General features: G+C 56.3%; 1 protein-coding gene across 9 annotated transcripts in view; it reads right to left on the bottom strand.

The window, feature by feature from the left end:
- Positions 1–19,874, bottom strand: part of LOC107306968 (cyclic AMP-dependent transcription factor ATF-7) — a 52,084-nt gene that overhangs the window by 6,295 nt on the left and 25,915 nt on the right. For 7 of the 9 annotated variants that reach the window (XR_014941804.1, XM_015850392.3, XM_085535323.1 and 4 more), the window contains 7 exons: positions 11,118–11,214; positions 8,847–8,965; positions 6,623–6,757; positions 5,095–5,252; positions 2,917–3,016; positions 1,791–1,904; positions 968–1,114 (listed from right to left, as the gene is read on the bottom strand). Coding sequence is in view for 7 of the 9 variants with exons in the window: in XM_015850392.3 (XP_015705878.1) it covers positions 968–1,114; positions 1,791–1,904; positions 2,917–3,016; positions 5,095–5,252; positions 6,623–6,757; positions 8,847–8,965; positions 11,118–11,214 (870 nt within the window). In the remaining 2 variants the exon portion in view is untranslated. Of the gene's footprint in view, positions 1–967; positions 1,115–1,790; positions 1,905–2,916; positions 3,017–5,094; positions 5,253–6,622; positions 6,758–8,846; positions 8,966–11,117; positions 11,215–12,398; positions 12,883–19,874 lie in introns of those variants that run through there. The other 2 variants (XR_014941803.1, XM_085535321.1) reach the window with 2 other exon arrangements.

Raw genomic sequence — 19,874 nt, 5'->3', positions numbered from 1 at the left:
GTTAGGGGTAGGATTAGGGTTCTCTGGGCTCTTCCCCTTCCAAAGGGCACAATGAGGGTTGGGAAGGTGGGGAAGGAGGCAATAGGGATGGAAACCAAGGGCTTTTTCCATTGCAGATCAACGGGCTCGCACAGCCCTGCCTCCATTTCGCTCCATCTCTCTCCTTTTCAGAGCACTGCACTCAGGCTCTGACCAACCTGCATAGGGAAAGGGGGGGAAATGGAGCAATGGATGGGGAGAGGAAGGAAAACATCACTGGAGCAACTTGTGCTCGGATGCTGAAATGGAGCATGCAGCAAACAGAGCCCGGAGGAAGCATTTCCCACCAGGAGATGCAGGATCGTGTGGGGCAGGAGGAAAGAGGGGATCTGGTTTGCAGAGCAGGTTGGGGAGGAACAGAACTGCGCTCCGTTCCATCCATAAGCACAGGCAGAGCACCGACAGCGTTATTTGAGTGGGCAATTTGCTTCCAAGATGAATTTGCTTTCCATTTTCCAGACACGTTCCTGGAGGCAACAGGGAAGGTTTTGTAGCTCCACACACACCACGTCCCAGCCTCATTTCAGAACAAAGAAATGCTGGGGAGGGCGTGGGGTCCCAGCCCGGTGGGCTGCAGCACCGGCTGCTGGGCTGTCAGGCAGCATATGGATATGGGGACTATTGGAAGGCGATGTAAGTGACAGAGCAGGTGGCGCTGCTGATGGAGGGCTGGCATTTGGTGAGCTGGCAGGAGCTGCCGGAGCTGATTGCCTGAGAGGGGAGCGCTTAACCCTCGTAATTGAACAGGGAGAGGGGAGGAAACTCAGAACTCCAGCCCCTGTCAAGCAGATTAACGCCCTGGTGCACTTTTTCGGCGCTGGAAAAACAAAGTTTTTAACCCGTTTTGCAAACCAGGATGCTGGGATGTTTGCTCCCCCTTGCCCTGAGGTTCAGTAACACCCAGCATTGTGGCTGGGCAGCTGCACACCTGAGGCTGAGCTGGTGATGGAGCGTCGGGGTGTTGGATGAGGATCTGGCTCTGCTCCGGGCGCGCGGTCACCATGGTGCTGGCTGAGCCCACCACCAGGCTGCTGCCGTTCAGGGAGGAAGACGCCGTCAAACTGGCCTTCAGCCTCTGAAAGAGGAGAACAAGGGACATCGGTCACCCCTTCCCCAACCTGCTGAGGCTTCATGCAGCTCCTCTCCCACCCAGGGAACCAGCTGAGAAGTGACAGTGGTCGATCCAAAGCCAAGAGAAGCCACTTTGGGCTCACCCCAAAGCGACTGATCCACCGCCCAGCGGGACCACACAGGGATGGGAAAGGGCTGGTGGATGGAGACCCATCTCCCCCTCTGGGCAATGGGGCAGGATGGCTCCTATCTCACCCCATGTGCAGCTCTGCCTGTCAGCCCCACAGACACCTGACTAATGGGAGCGATGGCAGCGTGGAATGTCAGGAGGTAGATATGTAAGCCCCCGTTCTGACCGAAAACCAATGGGGTTTTGCTGCCTTTTGTTCTACAATGGAAGCCTTTAGCTGAAGGCTCTGCACAAAACCCATTACCCAGCTCGTCGGATTGCAGCGCAGCATCCCTGCTCTTGGCTCTGCCTTCCCCAAACCCACCTCCAGCCCATCTGTTACCTTGGAACTACGAGCAGCAGCTCCGTGCAACTCTGGGCTGAGCTTTGTCCCACCAGCACCGAGTGCCGCAGCCCCACCAGCACCTGATCCCAGCACAAACCTGACCCGTATCGCAGCTGCTCATTGCAAAAGTCATTGAGGGGGGGACGGTGCAGACGGAACACTCACCATTTTGGCTTCTGAGTGCACAGGGAGACCCGATGGGGAAACGGAGCCGCTGCTGCTGATGGGAGGCCCGGGGATGCCGGGAATGTTGGGCACGATGGACACGGGCCGTGCCAGCTGATGGGGAGGAAGCGAAGCAGCTTTAGGAGCCAACGAGCTGCGCAATAATTCCCCGACCGAGCGCATTTATCAGCCCCGACACAGCTCGGTGTTTAACTGCTGCCATCCATCAGCGCTGCTGTCAGCCCAGGGCAGCAGCCTCCCCTTTGGTGGCCACGGTTGCTGGTGAAGGATTGCCCGGCTGCAGCAGCCCCACACCTCCCTCCTCTCCCCATCCCTGGGTGGGAATGGAGCGCTCTGATTACCGGGGGTGCATGGAAGCGTCAGGTCCTGCGAAGCAAAGAGATCTCTGCCCTCAGCAAGGGGAAAACTGAACCTGCACTTGCGTTAGCACGCCGCTCAGGTCCGCTGTTGCAAAGCACTGCAGCCCCAAAGCTGTGCCTGCAGGCAGCAGCACCGTGCAGGGATCTGCGTGCCCACGAGCTGCCTGCACCGACACAGACTTGGCTTTGATTTGCTCCAAAGCCAGAACACGCAGCAGGATCCGTGCATGGGGGGTAGGGGGGTGCTGGGGCTCTTGATGGGGCTCAGAGCTGCTCCTGAGCTCTGAACTGTGGGCAGTTCCAAAGCAAACAGCCCGACATGCGAGGAGAACATTTGCGCGGCGCTCTGTGGAGGCTTTGCTGGCCTGCAAAGAGCAACACGTTCTCTGCAAGCTCGGCTGGTTCCGCCTGCAGCACGTTGCTCCAAATGGGGGCGGTTTAGCAGCAGCTCCTGCAGCTCCCAGCCCCATCCGCGGCGTGACCATCTGTCTGGGCACGGCATTGTTTCTCCTCCAGACTGATTGCCCTCTAGTGCGATCTCCCCGTCATTACTGCCTTGCCAGAGCTGCTCCCCCCATCCAAACCCACCCTCCCCTCCTGCTCAAGCCTTGTTGGCGCAGGGGGGGGGATGCGTTTTAATTTCTACTGCATGGAAGTGCTTTGGCAGGGGAAAAGAGCCGTCCCTCCATCCCTCCATCCCTCCCTCCCTCCCTCCACCTTGCAGAGCTGTGCTGTATTTCCCTTACCGATATCACAGACGGCATCTGCATGGGGGGGCCGGGCAGGACAGGCATGGTCTGCCCGTTTGGCAGCTGCACGACGAGTGGAAGGGAACCAGTGGGCGACCTGCAAACACAGACCCAGGGTTTGAGGGTTATTTGGGGCCAACATTGGGAGCAAGAACAAACTGCAGGCTCTTCCCTTTCCAAAGGGCACACTGGGGGTGTAGGGGGTGGGGGATGGAGCCTCATTGCTAGAAATGAAAACAACCAAGGGCTTTTTCCATTGCAGATGAATGGGCTCGCGCAGCCCTGCCTCCATTTCGCTCCATCTCGCTCCATTTCAGAGCGCTGCACTCAGGCTCTGACCGACCTGCATAGGGAAATGGGGGAGAAAATGGAGCAATGGATGGGGAGAGGAAGTAAAACATCACTGGAGCAACTTGTGCTCGGTGCAGCTGGGAGCAGGATGGTGTGCAGAGCAGCTGGGAGCAGAGCAGAGCTGCAGGGAGGGGAGGAAAAATGCTGCCCCCTCCTTCAAGTCCAGCCCAAGGGATGGATGGGGGATGGATGGAGCCAGCACGGAGAGACGGCGGGGTGGGGGGAGCGGGGTCAGAGCGGGGGGCTCTGTGTGCCCATAACTCAGGCTGGAATTTTTAAGGCTGCCCTGGGAACGCCAACGCTCGGCTCTCATTCATTTCTATTGGGCATCCCAAATCCTCCAGGCTGCTTTGAAAATCCCAGGCTAACAAGGCGAGCTGTGGGGAGGTCACAGCCCTCCCCTCCATCTCTGTCTCGCTCACAACCCCCCCGCGGCCGCTGCGGCCCCACTATGGCTGCAGCCAAACCCCTCCCATGGAGCAAGGGGAGGGATCCAGCCCTGAGATCTGCAGAGGACACAAAACCCCATTGAAGCCCAGATTGCTCCAGTTTGATTTGCTCATGTCTCCATGCAAGGGGGGGGACTCTGAGCCAAACAGCCCAGGTTACAGGCAGAATAGGGGCAGAACAGGGGCAGGATAGGGGCAGGATAGGGGCAGAATAGGGGCAGAACAGGGGCAGAATAGGGGCAGGACAGGGGCAGAATAGGGGCAGAACAGGGGCAGAATAGGGGCAGGACAGGGACAGGATAGGGTCAGGATAGAGGCAGAATAGAGGCAGAATAGAGGCAGGATAGGGGCTGAATAGGGGCAGGATAGGGGCTGAATAGGGGCTGAATAGGGGCAGAATAGGGGCAGAATAGGGGCAGAATAAGGGCAGGATAGAGGCAGGATAGGGGCAGGATAGGGGCAGGATAGGGGCTGAATAGGGGCAGAATAGGGGCTGAATAGGGGCAGAACACAGGCATCTCCCGAGGGCTGCAGCCAGCAGTGAGCATCGTGCTGATGGATCTCAGGGCAAAAAGGAGCAGTTGATTGCTGTGCAAAACCAAACAGCTCCTGAGGCAGATGCTGAGTGTGCTGAGGGCAGGGGGCTGCAGAAGGGGCCCTTTAAATGGCCCCAAAGCCATTAAAGACAGACAGCTTCCTATGGACGGCTTCGCTCAGCTCTCTGCTCTGCACCAGGCTGCAAAGGCAGCTTGGGAGTCCCATCAGTGTAAATGAAGGCTGTGCCCATAGAAAGCAGCTCTAACAGAGAAGGACCTGGGGGTTCCAGGGGCAACAAGGGTGACCCTGAGCCAAAAGCGTGTCCTGGTTCACCTATGGTTGACCACAAGGCATCAGTGTGCCCTGCTGGCCATTAAGGCCAATGGTTCCCTGTGGTCACTGCACAGAGCGTGGCCAGCAGGGCAGGGAGCTGCCCCCCACTCTGCTCTGGGGGGGCCCCATACAGAGCACTGGGCCCAGTGCTGGGCTCCCCAGTTCAGAGCAGACTGGGAAGTGCTGTTAGAGCCCCCTGGAGCACACAGAGCTGTGGGGGCTGCAGCACCTCCTGGAAGAAGCTGCTTTGATTCTGTGTGTGGGGATTAATTTCTCCCCGCAGTGAATCCGCCTCGTTTCATTACCCTACAACAATCAGTTCCTGCCTCCTGCACGCTACCACCCCATTCTGCTTTGGCTGCAATGAGGCCCTTATGCCCAAGCAGCCGCAGCAGTAACGGCAGCAAATCAGATCTGCCAATCAAGGAGCTTCTCTGTGCTCCTAATTACAGCTCGGGAAGCAGAACAGGAGGGTAACCCCATGGACTCCATGGCATGCACTCACCCGAGCTGCCTGTTGGATGGTGGGGCCTGGGTGATGACGGAGGTTGGGGAAGGCAGCGTGGGGTGCAGGGGGTCGTAGCCCAGGTGGAGAGGAAGGGATCCGGGGCGCACGATGGTTGGTGTCGGTGTGGAAATAATCACAGGTTTGGGGGTGATCTCCTAAAGGGGGTGAACAGATAAAAGGAGACACGAGGTTACTGGGCAGTTATTACACGGAGCTGTAAGATCCTTTCCAGCTCAGCCACCTGATGGCTCTGTGATCTGTAAGGACCTTTCCAGCCCAAACACTTTATGATCCCACAAATTACCTTCACCAAAACCCGGCTGCCTGTTACAGATCAGTGTGCTGAAAGGGCAATACAGGAGTATAACAGCAAAGAGACCAGGGGGGAATGGGCTGGTATTACAGAGGAAAGGTGCTCACCCACCTCTGAACATCTCAGCTCACAGATAGAACCCAACAAGGAGGAAGCTCCAAGCAGAGACCCTTCCCCATTGGCAGCCAGGCCTTAAATGAGGGGCTGCATTGCCTTCCCCTGTGCTCCCAGGGCTCACCAGGCCCTTTTCTCAGGTGCTCAATCAATGGGTCAGTCCGGGACTCAGGGAATGGGGCACAGAGATTCTGGCTCTGGGAAGTCAATCCCCTCTATGATTTACTGCTTTACAGCTAATGCTTCTGTATGGGGAACTGCTTTGTCCTCACAGCCCTCCCCCTGCTCCGACCCCCAGCAGCCCACCCTGGGGGCGAAGCTGCATTGCTGCACTTCATCCCACCTGAAGAGCATCCCTGGGGTAGGCAGGAGGGGTCTCTGCATCTCCACGCGGAGATTTAAGTGTGTTGGGAAGAGAAGGATGGAGAGGGAAGAAGTGTATTTCTCTCTTTCACAAACAAGACGAGCCCCATTGGTAACCACATGGGGGGATGGTACCCAAATATGGGGATGGTACCCAAATAATGGGGATGGGACCCAAATGGGGGATGGTACCCAAATATGGGGATGGTACCCAAATAATGGGGATGGGACCCAAATGGGGGATGGTACCCCAATGGGGGATGGTACCCAATGGGGGATGGTACCCAAATGGGGGTATGGTACCCAAATAATGGGGGGATGGTACCCAAATATGGGGATGGTACCCAAAGGGGGATGGTACCCAAATGGGGGGATGGTACCCAAATAATGGGGGGATGGTACCCAAGTGGGGGATGGTACCCAAATATGGGGATGGTACCCCAAAGGGGGATGGTATCCAAGTGGGGGATGATACCCAAGTGGGGGATGGTACCCCACATGGGGGATGGTACCCAAATATGGGGATGGTACCCAAATGGGGGTATGGTACCCAAATAGGGGGATAGTACCCCAAAGGGGGATGGTACCCAAATATGAGGATGGTACCCAAATATGGGGATGGTACCCAAATGGGGGGATGGTACCCAATGGGGGGATGGTACCCAATGGGGGGATGCTCAGCTCAGCTCAGCCCAGCTCAGTGCAGCCCGTCCCAGGGCTCGGTGTCACACGCACCTTCTCCTTGCTCTGCGGTGACCGTGGGTTGGAGGCAGGGCTGTCTGGGGGGGATGAATCCACCTCCACCGGCTCCTCCTCCTTTATTTTGATGTCTGGGGTGGAGGGCAGCGACATGTCCAGGGCTGCGGAGCTCTGCAAGAAAACCAGCCACGGATTGAGAGGACAATGAGCTCACATTGCCTGCAAAACAGCCGCTCGTTCCCAAAGGAAAGAGCTGCGGCTCCGAGCTGCCAAATTATTATTATTTATTGGTCCTGAAGCAGCAGCTGGGAGCCCGAGGCGGAGCGCGATCCCTGTGTGCATAGAGCCCCAATGGCACCACGTGCTGAGAACACAGACCTGATTCTTTGCATCCCCTCTGTTCAGAAAGGAGGAGAGCAGGTAACAAAGCCCTGAGCCACAGAGGGCACCTTCATCGGCAGAAAGAGCTGCAAAGCGTCGTGTAAATCAAGCCTGAATTATTTGACTGCCCGGTTATCGAAAGCAAACAAAGAGCCATGCGAGTTATCCAGCATCCACGGGCTCCCCATCAAAATGAAAGCGGAGCGTACGCCTGCAGATGGCAACGCTGCCAGCCTGGATCCCTGCAGTGCTGTGTGCCCCACTTCAGAACGTTGGGGATGGGAAGAGGGTGATAATATGGGGGGACACAAGCTGGGTGCTTCAGTGGGGCTGGGAGGGGATGGAGAGGGTGCGGGGTGGATTTGGATGTTGAAGTCTTTGCACTGAGCATTGGATCAGGGGCAGAAATGCCCTTAACGCAGAGCTGCTCGCCATCCCCCATCCCTGCTCTGCATCCCAGCCCCTAACACACACCTCCTCCTCCTCTGCTGCATCTCAAGTCCTCTCCAGGGAGGGAAAATTGAGGCAAAAAGGTAAATCTGTGCCTCTGGGGCTGCTCTGGCGCTGATTGACGCCGGAGCTTGTGGCCACGTACCTGCCCTGCTAAGCAGAGATGGGAAGCACAAAGGAGAAGGGATTAACATGCAAGGAAATTTCCAACCACTTAAAGCGCCTCCAGGGAAGCTCCCGCTGCTCCCATGGTTTTAATTAAGGCTCCGCTGTCGGACCACCCTTGGAAGCAGAGGACAAAACCCAGCAGCAGCCGCATGCAGCCAACGCTCCGAGTATCACAGTGATGCAGCAGCAGCTCCAGGGGGGGCACATAGAGCAAACAGGGCTGGGGGTGTGCAGGGCTTTTAGGGGAGGGTTAATGCGTCCCCTCCACCCAAACCACCCCCTGAGCTGGGAGCTGGAGGAAATCAAACCCCAAATGTTAAATATCCGAGAGCTGAATGGAGGCTGCAGAGCAACGGGAGCTGGGTGGTCTCAATATAAAGCGAGCGGCGAGACTGCGGGTTGTGCAGCCATGCGGACCCGAAACCACAAACAGGAGCTGAGCCTCCACTCTGTGCTGCAAAGAACAAAAGGTGGAGAGGGGAGAAAGACCCGCACGGCCCCGCAGTGCTGAGCTTGAGATGGATCGGTGCTGCCAGGAGCAGAGAGAAGCACTTTGCAGCTCTGGCTCCCAATTCCTCCGTCCCCCATCTCGGGGATGATTTACGCCTCTCTGCTCCCACGCTTTATTTCCGAGCAGCGCCGCTGACTGCGGGCGGACGGACGTCCATCCATCAAGCCCGTAAATGTGTGTGGCAGCATAAGAGCTCTGCATGCAGCTGTGCTCCTCCGAGCCCCGAGAAGGGAAAGAAGGGGGGGAAAATGTCCTTAATGAGCCGCTGGCTGATGAGATCCCGCTGTCCTTCAGCCCCGGGGTGGTGGGGGCAGCTCGGATCGATGGTGCTGGCAGCCGAGGGAGCTCTTTGTTAGAGCAGCCCCTCGATGTGCTGCCATGTGGATGGTGCTGGGTGAGCCCTGCTCTGCTCCCTGCACTTGGGGAGCTCCAGGACTTGGGGCCTTTGGGGGTCTGACACCGAGAGAGGTTGAGAAAGGATTCTGCTCAGATCTCGGAGCCCACAGGGTTGGTCATTTCCACCCCTATCTGCAGTGTTTGGGGTACTGCCTGTTTGCTCTTTGGAATACAGGGATAATAAACCCTTCCAACCCGCTCTAATCCCATCACACAACTACCAGCCGGAGTCACCCCATAGGAGAACCCCTATATGTGCACAGCAGGACGTCCCACCCACACCCAATGTCAGCCCTCCCCTCCTTGTGCAACCCAACCCAACCCGGGGTCCCATTGCTGCCCTTCTCCTCTTGCCTTTTTCTCCTCATCCTCGGTGGCTTTCTTGAACTCGTGCTCGAAGGAGCTGGCCAGCTCATTGAACAGCCCCACCTCCTCGCAGTTCTTCAGGAACCGGGTCGGCGTCGGGGTCTGATCTGTTGGGGGGGAGGATCACAACAACATCAATTCACACTGTGCCCCCAGGGCCCCTCCTGCACCCTCTGCTCACCATGAAACCTGATGTTGTTTTCCCATCCCGTCCCTTCCAACCTGTGGCTTTGCCTGCCCTCAGGGGGGGAATGGGGTCGGTGGCCCTGGAAGGAGCAGATCCCAAAAGCACAGAGGGATCAGGGCAGGAGGAGTAACCCACCAGCATCAACCCACCTGCATGCGACCCTGCAGCACAAAGGGGGTCCTTGGGACTCTTCCCTTTGAGCCGTGGTATATTCCCTGCCCCCCAGCCCCATTAAGGTTGGTTCATTAAACACGCTTTGCTCGCCCACTCCTCTCCCCATTAAACCCACCACCTCCTCTGGCTGCAGCTCTCAGTTGGATGCTGCATCTGCAGCGCTTTCAGGGCTCAGTTTGGACCATTCCCCGCTCAGCATCCCCCTCCCGATGCCACAAAGCACCAGGGCTGCCCCCACCCCACCTCCCCCATCCCCACCTCCACTCACCGCCATCCACAGCACCACCCACAAGTGCCCAATTCCCATTTCAAACAGCCCCTGCACGGGCAGAGCTCTGCTCCTTCCGACCCTCCCCATCCTCACTGCAGCGTTTTGCTGTGGCTGAATCCTGCTGCTCGTTAGCACAAAGCTAACGAGGTTATGAGGGAGGAAACCCTGGGACAAAGCAGAACCTGAAGTGTTTTGTGTGTGCAGGGATAAGGATCTAAACCCTGACACTAACACTGACCCTGACTCGAAGGCTCGCAGCAATCTGAACTTCCCCATCAGCCCCAAAGTGGGGCTGCAGATGGATCTGGGGTGAGCGCCTTCTTCCCAAGGGCTATAGGAAGCATTTTCCTGCTCTCAGCCCTACACAAACCCCATAGGAAACCCAAAAGAGGATCCCAATGTGACAGGAGAGCATTGATAACTGACAACATTCTTCTGCCATGCACCAATATGTGCTTTTTTCCCCATCCCATATAGGTTGTGTTGACCCTGCAGCACTCAGAGCTGTTTGGGTTTACAAAAGAAAACCCTAAAATAGGAAAAGCCGATGGTTGCATTGGGGAAGGAGCTGAGCTGTCACATCCAAAAGCAAACCCAGCACCAGAGGAGACCCCATCCATCCATCCATCCATCCATCCATCCATCCATCCATCCATCCATCCATCCCTCCATCCATCCATCCATCCATCCATCCACCCCTCCATCCATCCATCCATCCATCCATCCATCCATCCATCCATCCATCCATCCATCCATCCATCCATCCATATTTGGGTACCATCCCCCATTTGGATACCATCCCCCATTATTTGGGTACCATCCATCCATCCCTCCATCCCTTCATCCTTCCATCCCTCCCTCTATCCATCCCTCCATCCCTCCATCCATCCCTCCATCCATCCATCCATCCATCCATCCATCCATCCATCCCTCCGTCCATCCATATTTGGGTACCATCCCCCATTTGGGTACCATCCATCCATCCCTCCCTCTATCCATCCCTCCATCCTTCCATCCATCCATCCTTCCATCCATCCATCCATCCATCCATCCATCCATCCATCCATCCCTCTATCCTTCCATCCATCCCTCCATCCCTCCGTCCATCCATCCATCCATCCATCCATCCATCCATCCATCCATCCATCCATCCATCCATCCATCCATCCATCCATATTTGGGTACCATCCCCCATTTGGGTACCATCCCCCCATTATTTGGGTACCATCCATCCATCCCTCCATCCCTTCATCCTTCCATCCCTCCCTCTATCCATCCCTCCATCCCTTCATCCATCCCTCCATCCATCCATCCATCCATCCATCCATCCATCCATCCATCCATCCATCCCTCCATCCATCCCTCCATCCATACCCCCCCTCCAAACACCAACAAGGGGAAGAAAACAGAAGCCCACCAAAACCCCCCCAAAAACCCAACACCGCCATAAAGAAAAGGGGAAAAAAAAAACCAGCAGAAAGTCAGCAGCCTGCGGCTCCGCTCTCCTCCTGATTAAATGCAGATCACAAGGCTTTTTATGGGAGGCAGAGACGTGGCTCGCTGCATCTGCTCCCCAGCATTAATCTTGCAGCCGTGGGCATTAACGCGGCGCGGGGCTGAGCTGTACCTGCCATGATGACCGAGTCGGTGCGCGCCGGGCCGAATTTCAATGTCATCTCATGTTTGTGTTTATGAACCGCCAGGTGGTCCTCGTTTGTAAACCTCTGAAACGAAACGGTTCAGAAAAGGGGGAATAAATGAGGGTTGTGTTTGAGGGGATGGGGTTGGAGGGGGGGTTGGGGATGGGATGGGGTTGGGATGGGGTTGGGGTTGGAATGGGATGGAATTGGGGTTGGGATGAGGATGGGATGGGGTTGGAATGGGATGTGAGGATGGGATGGGGATGGGGTTGGAATAGGATGGAATTGGGGTTGGGATGAGGATGGGATGGGGTTAGAATGGGATGGGGATGGAATGGGGATGGGGTAAGAATGGGATGGGGATAGAATGGAGCTGGGATGGATTTGGGATGGGGTTGGGGTTGGAATGGGATGGAATTGGGGTTGGGATGGGGTTGGGATGGGGTTGGGGTTGGAATGGAATGGAATTGGGGTTGGGATGAGGATGGGATGGAGTTGGAATGAGATGGGGATAGAATGGGATTGGGATGGGTTTGGGATGGGGATGGGGTTGGAATGGGATGGAATTGGGGTTGGGATGAGGATGGGATGGGGTTGGAATGGGATGTGGGGATAGGGATGGGGTTGGAATGGGAGGGGGATGGAATGGGGTTGGGATGGATTTGGGATGGGGATGGGGTTGGAGATGGGGTTAGAATGGGATGGGGATGGGGTTGGAATGGGAGGTGAGGATGGGATGGAGATGGATGGCATGGAGTGGGGTTGGGATAGGTTTGGGATGGGGTTGGAATGGGATGGAATTGGGGTCTGGATGGGGTTGGGATGGGGTTGAGATAGGTTTGGAATGGATGGGATGGGATGGAATGGGGATGGGATGGGGTTGGAATGGGATGGGATGCAATGGGATGGGATAGGATGGGGATGGGATGGGATTTGGATGAGGTTAGAATGGGATGGGATGCAATAGGATGGGATGGGATTGGGGTTGGGATGGGACGGAGTTGGACATGGAATGGGACTGTGGTTGGGGATGAAACTGGGATAGGGATGGGATGGGAATGGGATGGGATAGGGTTGGGTTGAGTTTGGAATGGGATGCAATGGGATGGGATGGGATGGGTTAGGGGTGGGATGGGGTTGGACATAGAATGGGGTTGGGGATGGTGTTGGGATGAGGTTGGGGTTGAAGGAGAGCGGCTGCAATGCAGTTATGGCTGAGAACGGGGCGCAGTGCAGTGTTTGCACAGTGCTCAGATGGAACACAGCACCGAGTGCATTGAATGGGGCACTGAGATGGACGAGAACCCATTGCTGAACATCGCAGCTGAGTCACGAAATGCCAACAGCTCCCAGTGCTGCGCGGGGCAACCTGCAGGTTGATGCCGGCCCTAATTAGAGGCCATAATTAGGGGCTGCTCGGCTCTTTGGGATGGGGCGGATGCACTGTGCTGTGCAATATGCAGCCAGTCCAACACCCACCAGAGGCAGAAACATGGGGATAAAACAAAGGGATTTCTGTGGGGCCGGGGGGCTCACAGCCACCCCATGGAGCTCCGCAATGGGGATGGGACGATGCCTGAACACAGACAAAGGGAGGGAGGGCAGAGGGGAGGACAGGGTTAAAGCAAAGCCTCCTGCAGAGGAGGATGGAGCACTGCTCCTCATGGGCTGCAACAAAGCACGGCTGCAGGCAGCGCATTGCAGCCATTGGGATGGGGGTCAGCATGGGATGGGGTTATTTTCATTCTGCCATTATCCCCCACTCCCAATTCCCCATCAATTCCCCTTCCCCATCCCTTCTCTCCCATTATTCCTCATTCCCATTCCCCATCCCTTATCTCCCACCTTCATTCCCTGTGACTCCCCACCCCAGCTCCCCATTATTCTCCCCTATTCCCACTACCCCCCAGCCCCAATTACTCCCCCCTATCTCCCATTACATCCATTTCTCCCCCCTGTCCCCCATTCCCTCACCCCATTCCCAACCCTCACTGTTCCCACCTTGCAGCACAACACAACCAAACAAAGGACCGCAAGAGCACAGCCCTGCAGCTGCACTTTGCCACCCCATTTATCCAAAGGGAAACTGAAATCTGCAGCACATAAACCCTCTGCAAAGGGGGGGGACCCACACAGCATCTCCAAGTGCTGCTAAAAGGGGATGGGCAGAACCCCCCCCCCACCATGCTGCAGCTTGCTTTCTGCTGGGGTGCTTTGGCAGCACCATCCCCCCCCCCCCCCCCCCCAACAACCCCATGCAGCAAAATAGAGCCCTGAGATGGAGTCCAGCACTTGGGCCCTAAATCATGTCATGTTACACTGAGAGCAGCGCCGGGGGGACGGGGAGGGAAGGAGGGATAAAAGGAATGGGATGAGTTACGGCCACGGCGCTGCCTTTCATAGCCAAGCTCCTCCAGCAGCAGCTGAAGCAATGCTGTGATTGCAGCCAGTTTTGGAGGGGCTGAAGGATTTGGGGGTGGGAGTGCAATGCATTGCGGGTGTGCTGCCCCCCCCAACTGAGCCAGACAGCAAAGGCAGCTGACAGCTCATTGCAGGGGTGATTCTGAGCATCCATTTAGCAAACAGTGTGAGAAGAGGAGAATGGGAGCGTGCTGAGTGCTGCTCCTGGGCTGGGATCTGCATGGGCTGCAGCACGGCAGGAAAAGGCAAAGGGAGATGAGTTGGGTGCAGAGCTGGGTGCAACACAGAGCAATGCTGGGTGCAATGCTGGGTGCAACACAGAGCAATGCTGGGTGCAGTGATGGGTGTAACACAAAGCAATGCTGAGTGCAATGCTGGGTGCAACACAGGGCAATGCTGGGTGCAACACAGAGCAATGCTGGGTGCTGGGTGCAATGCTGGGTGCTGGGTGCAATGCTGGGTGCAATGCTGGGTGCAACACAGAGCAATGCTGGGTTCTGGGTGCAACGCTGGGTGCTGGGTGCAATGCTGGGTGCTGGGTGCAGTGCTGGATGCAACACAGTGTAATGCTGGGTGCAACACAGACCAATGCAGGGTGCAACACAGAGCAATGCTGGGTGCAATGCTGAGTTCAACACAAAGCAATGCTGGGTGCTGGGTGCAACACAGAGCAATGCTGGGTGCTAGGTGTAATGCTGGGTGCAACACAGGGCAATGCTGGGTGCTGGGTGCAACACAAAGCAATGCTGGGTGCTGAGTGCAATGCTGGGTGCAACACTGCTATGCTGGGTGCTGAGTACAATTCTGGGTGCAACACAGAGCAATGCTGGGTGCTGGGTGCAATGCTGGGTGCAACACAGAGCAATGCTGGGTGCAATGGTGGGTGCTGGGTGCAATGCTGGGTGCAACACAGGGCAATGCTGGGTGCAACACTGCAATGCTGGGTGCTGGGTGCAATGCTGGGTGCAATGCTGGGTGCTGGGTGCAATGCTGGGTGCAGCCCCAGTTGCACCCCCTGCACAGTGCAGAGCCCGGTGCACTGAGCTCAGTGTGTTTTATCCTCCATAAGGGCACTCAGAGCACACAAAGTGCCGGCTGAGCACTGAGCCAGAATTCAGCTTCAATGCAGATGAGACTGCAATGGCACAGAGCTCCCTGCAGCAGGGAGACTTCACCTCCAGGAAAGCACAAGCCCTATTGCAGAGGTGGGGGGGTGTGGGGCTGAACCTGCTCGCATTGCAGGGCTCAATTAACAAAGCTGCTGTTAATGGGGGAAGGCAGAATGGCACTGTGACCCAATGTGATACCAACACAGGAGACAAAGGAGAACAGCGACAGCACTGAGCAAAAAGGGCTCAGGGAGGAAGCAGAGCTCAGTGCCTGCAGTGCTGTTTGGGGGCTGCATTGCGTCCCCCCCCAGCACGGCTCAGATACCCCCACCTGCCCTTCAATGGGGACCCATGAGAGTGGGAACCCCACTGCTGCCCATCATCTCCCATTGCTGCCCACCATCTCCCACTGCTGCCCATCATCTCCCATCGCTGCCCATCATCTCCCATTGCTGCCAATTGCCCCCCATTGCTGCTCATCATCTCCTATTGCCCCCATTGCTGCCCATGGCCCACTGTCCCCCATTGCTGCTCATTGTCCCCCATTGCTGCCCTTCATCTCCCATTGCTGCCCATTGTCTCCCACTGCCACTCCCACCCTACCCCATCCCATCCCATCCCACCCCATCCCATCCCATCCCATCCCACCCCACCCCACCCCATCCCATCCCACCCCATCCCATCCCATCCCACCCCATCCCATCCCATCCCATCCCATCCCATCCCCATCCCCATCCCCATCCTATCCCATCCCCTTCCTCCTTGGCCAGAAGGGCAGAGCATTTAACTGGGAGCAGGTAAATAATTTCATTTACATTTCTATAGCTCTGCTCGTCCCAAAGGGCTTCTCATCCACATCCCCCGTGCTGAATGCAGGTGTTGGTGGGGAGAAGGGGGGGGAGCAGCAGCCATCTGTCCAACAGTGCATTGAGATGGGAAGCGTTCGGCCAAGGACGGAGGGGAGAACTCCTTCAGAAACCGCCCTCAACTTTTCATTATCATTAAATGGTTTTTAATTGCTTCCATCGGAGCAGGAGCTGAGTCTCCTCCGCCTGCAGAGAGCTGCCCTGGGGGAGGAGTAGATCTGCCTGCTGGGGGTTGACAACCCTATGGGACCCAACCACAGCAAAGAGGGATCAGTGCAGGGTGTGCTGAAGGACCAGGGAGCACGGAATGGTTGTATGGCCTGAGCTGGGGGGGTCCTTAAGGGTGGGTGGGTTGGAAGGGTCCTGAAAGATCAAAGAACAACAGGATGGGTGGGTTGGAAGGGTCCTGAAAGATCAAAGAACAACAGGACGGTTGGGTTGGAAGGGTCCTGAAAGATCAAAGAACAACAGGGATGGTTGGGTTGGAAGGGTCCCGAAAGATCAATGAACCACAGGGATGGTTGGGTTGGAAGGGTCCTGAAAGATCAATGAACCACAGGATGGTTGGGCTGGAAGGGTCCTGAAAGATCAAAGAACCATGGGACGGCTGGGTTGGAAGGGTCCTGAAAGATCAATGAACAACAGGATTGTTGGGTTGGAAGGGTCCTGAAAGATCAATGAACCACAGGGTGGTTGGGTTGGAAGGGTCCTGAAAGATCAAAGAACCACAGGGTGGGTGGGTTGGAAGGGTCCTGAAAGATCAATGAACCACAGGGTGGTTGGGTTGGAAGGGTCCTGAAAGATCAAAGAACCACAGGGTGGGTGGGTTGGAAGGGTCCTGAAAGATCAATGAACCCCAGGATGGTTGGGTTCTGGGCTGCTCCCACCCCCATCAGCCATTCACGGCCCCATCCACGACCCAGGGATGGGTCACCCACACTTCACCGGGCAAAGAGAAAGGAAGGAACCCATGTGAACAAAGGCAGAGGGTGCAGCAGATGGCCGAGGTGCAATGGAGGAGGAGAGCAGCCCAAACCCCAAACCCCACATTTGGGTTGGGAACAACCGTCCCCCCATCCAGCCCTGCCTTGCCCCCTTAGTCTCCTTGTAGTAATCGCTGGCCTCCACACGATGGAGCGTTCCTCTCCTCCTTCCCATCCTTAGGAAGGTTATCAGAGCCCCGGTATTAATTACCGCTGCCACATCAGTTGAGAGGAGAGGCGCAGCGGTAATTAACGGAGCTGAGCGGAGGGGTGGAGCGGTGGAGCCCACGGCTGCGTGGTTGCCCCCATGGGAAGCCCAGGATGGCTCCGGCGTGGATGTGAATCATCCGTACGGCCCCGACTCGACTCTCAGCAGCACCGCAATGCTCCGCTGTGACCTTGGGAGAGCCATCAATCCTCCCCCAACCTACCAGACAGCGAACAGAGCGGGGAAAGGCTTCAAAAGTGGAGGGGGGAGCAGACGGAGCTGAGCTGCACTGCGGGGATAACGGTAACAAAGGAGATGGTGGAGTCCGACAGCGTGTGCTGGGATTACTTGGAGCTCAGCAACTCCTGCTGCAAGGGCTGAGAGCAAAGGGATGGGAGCTGAAATCCTGCCTGCCCTATAGAGGGGAGATTGAAGCCTTCCTGCCCTATAGCGGGGAGACTGAAGCCTTCCTGCCCTACAACAGGGAGCTGAAATGCTGCCCTGTCCTCCAGCAGGGAGCTCGATTTCCATCTGCCCTATAGCAGGGAGCTGTATTCAGCCCTGCCCTAAAGCATGGAGCTGTGTTCAGCCCTGTCCTATAGTGGGGAGCTGTGTTCAGCCCTGCCCTATAGCATGGAGCTGTATTCAGCCCTGCCCTATAGTGGGGAGCTGTATTCAGCCCTGTCCTATAGAAAGGAGCTGTATTCAGCCCTGTCCTATAGAAAGGAGCTGTATTCAGCCCTGCCCTTATAGAAAGGAGCTGTATTCAGCCCTGCCCTATAGAAGGGAGCTGTGTTCAGCCCTGCCCTATAGCATGGAGCTGTATTCAGCCCTGCCCTATAGCATGGAGCTGTATTCAGCCCTGCCCTATAGAAGGGAGCTGTGTTTAACCCTGCCCTATAGCGGGGAGCTGTATTCAACCCTGCCCTATAGCATGGAGCTGTATTCAGCCCTGCCCTATAGAAGGGAGCTGTGTTCAGCCCTGCCCTATAGAAGGGAGCTGTATTCAGCCCTGTCCTATAGCGGGGAGCTGTATTCAGCCTTGCCCTACAGCAAGAAGCTGTGTTCAGCCCTGTCCTATAGTGGGGAGCTGTGTTCAGCCCTGCCCTATAGCATGGAGCTGTATTCAGCCCTGCCCTATAGTGGGGAGCTGTATTCAGCCCTGCCCTATAGAAGATGTATTCAGCCCTGCCCTATAGAAGATGTATTCAGCCCTGTCCTATAGAAAGGAGCTGTATTCAGCCCTGCCCTATAGAAAGGAGCTGTATTCAGCCCTGCCCTATAGAAAGGAGCTGTATTCAGCCCTGTCCTATAGAAAGGAGCTGTATTCAGCCCTGCCCTATAGAAAGGAGCTGTATTCAGCCCTGCCCTGTAACAGTGAGCTCAAGGGCTCAGGCACAACTTGCCCTTGGTGAAGCCATGTTGCTCACCACCAACCCCTCTTGGGATGCAGCACTTCTGGGCTTGGAGGGGATGGTCCTCCAAGGGAGGAGATGGTCCCTGGATTGGGAATTAGGACTGAGCACAGGGAGGCTGCTTTGGCTGCAGGCTTTGATCCCTCCCAGCTCAGCTCTGCTCCCACGGCCGCTCTGCAGAACCTCATTTGGTGTAATGGTGCCATTTAACGGAGCCGCAGCCGGATGGATTTACGGCTCTGTGCACACACACACACACACATATACACACACATACACAGTCCTCATTGTCTGCATGTTTCCTCTCCGGGGGGAATTTAAAGGACTTTTAATGTTTTTTAGTGTTTTAATCCGTCGTATCAAATCAAATCCAATCGAATCAAATGATTCGAGCACAACAGCTGCTGCATCGGCCGCGCAGTATCTCGGCGCATCGTTAAGCAGCGTTTGTTAATTAACACCCCCCACCCATACCAGCATGTATGTCACAAAGACCCCCCCCCACACACACACCCCACACCTCTGTATTTCCCATTATTACTGCCCATTATCCCAATTCACCCCCCAACTGAACCCAAACCACCCCCCAAATGAGCCCAAATCACCCCCCAATTGAGCCCAAATCACCCCCCAACTGAGCCCAAACCACCCCCCAACTGAGCCCAAATCACCCCCCAACTGAGCCCAATTCACCCCCCAACTGAGCCCAATTCACCCCCCAACTGAGCCCAAATCACCCCCCAAATGAGCCCAAACCACCCCCAAATGAGCCCAAATCACCCCCCAGCTGAGCCCAAACCACCCCCCAAATGAACCCAAATCACCCCCCAATTGAGCCTAATTCACCCCCCAATTGAGCCCAATTCACCCCCCAACTGAGCCCAAATCACTCTCAACTGAGCCCAAATCACCCCCCAATTGAGCCCAAATCACCCCCCAACTGAGCCCAAACCACCCCCCAAATGAGCCCAAACCACCCCCCAGTTGATCCCAAACCCCCCTTGGACAGCATAGAGTTGATGTTCTCAAAGCAAACCCCATATTGCCACATTCTGCACAATGAAAGGCCCCTTTTAATGCACCTGGAAGGAGCTGCAGTGCACATCTCCCACCTGCCCACAGCATCGTGGCCCTTTGTGTGGCTGCAAAGCATCTCCTCCACCTCAAACCCATCCCTGGATATAGAAGCATTTCTTGCTCATCAGGTAACACAGCACTGCCACGAATGGACACACTGTGCCCTTAAGGAAGAGCTGCAGCCCTGAGCTCCTCATACAAAGCAGCAGGGAGAGGAGATAGCAATAAAACCCTACAGCTTAACATACAGAGGCGTCCTACACCCCCCCCCACCTGCAGCAAGGAGACCCTGTGCTCCTCAATGGGGTTTTTCCCCCATGTAGGGCCCTGCAGAACGATGCACTGTCCCCATTCACACTGTGCCCATCACCCTGTGCTGCCGCAGGGGGCGGAGCGACCCCCATAGCACCAAAGGGAAGGGGAGGGTCTGGACCACGAGGGGGGTTCAGCCTCCAGGAGGGGTCTCCCTCCCTTGGTGTCCTGCATGCCCACTCCCCATGGTGTCCCCAAGTCCTGCATGCAAACATATATAGGTGGGAATTAAATGCCTCTGTGCAGGCATTGAGGGGCTGAGGAATGAGAGATCTGCTCCTGCCATAAAACACAGAATGTGCAGAGATCAGCAAAGGGGGGAGATGGGAACCTCAGAGCAACAACAACAAAAC

The sequence above is a fragment of the Coturnix japonica genome, unplaced genomic scaffold (assembly GCF_054131305.1).
Source record: "Coturnix japonica strain WE unplaced genomic scaffold, WE-NBRP24 Scf116, whole genome shotgun sequence".
In the NCBI taxonomy this organism is placed as follows: Eukaryota; Metazoa; Chordata; class Aves; order Galliformes; family Phasianidae; genus Coturnix; species Coturnix japonica.
The sequence above is the reverse complement of the archived record's forward strand: the minus strand, read 5'-3'. Positions and strand labels throughout refer to the sequence as shown.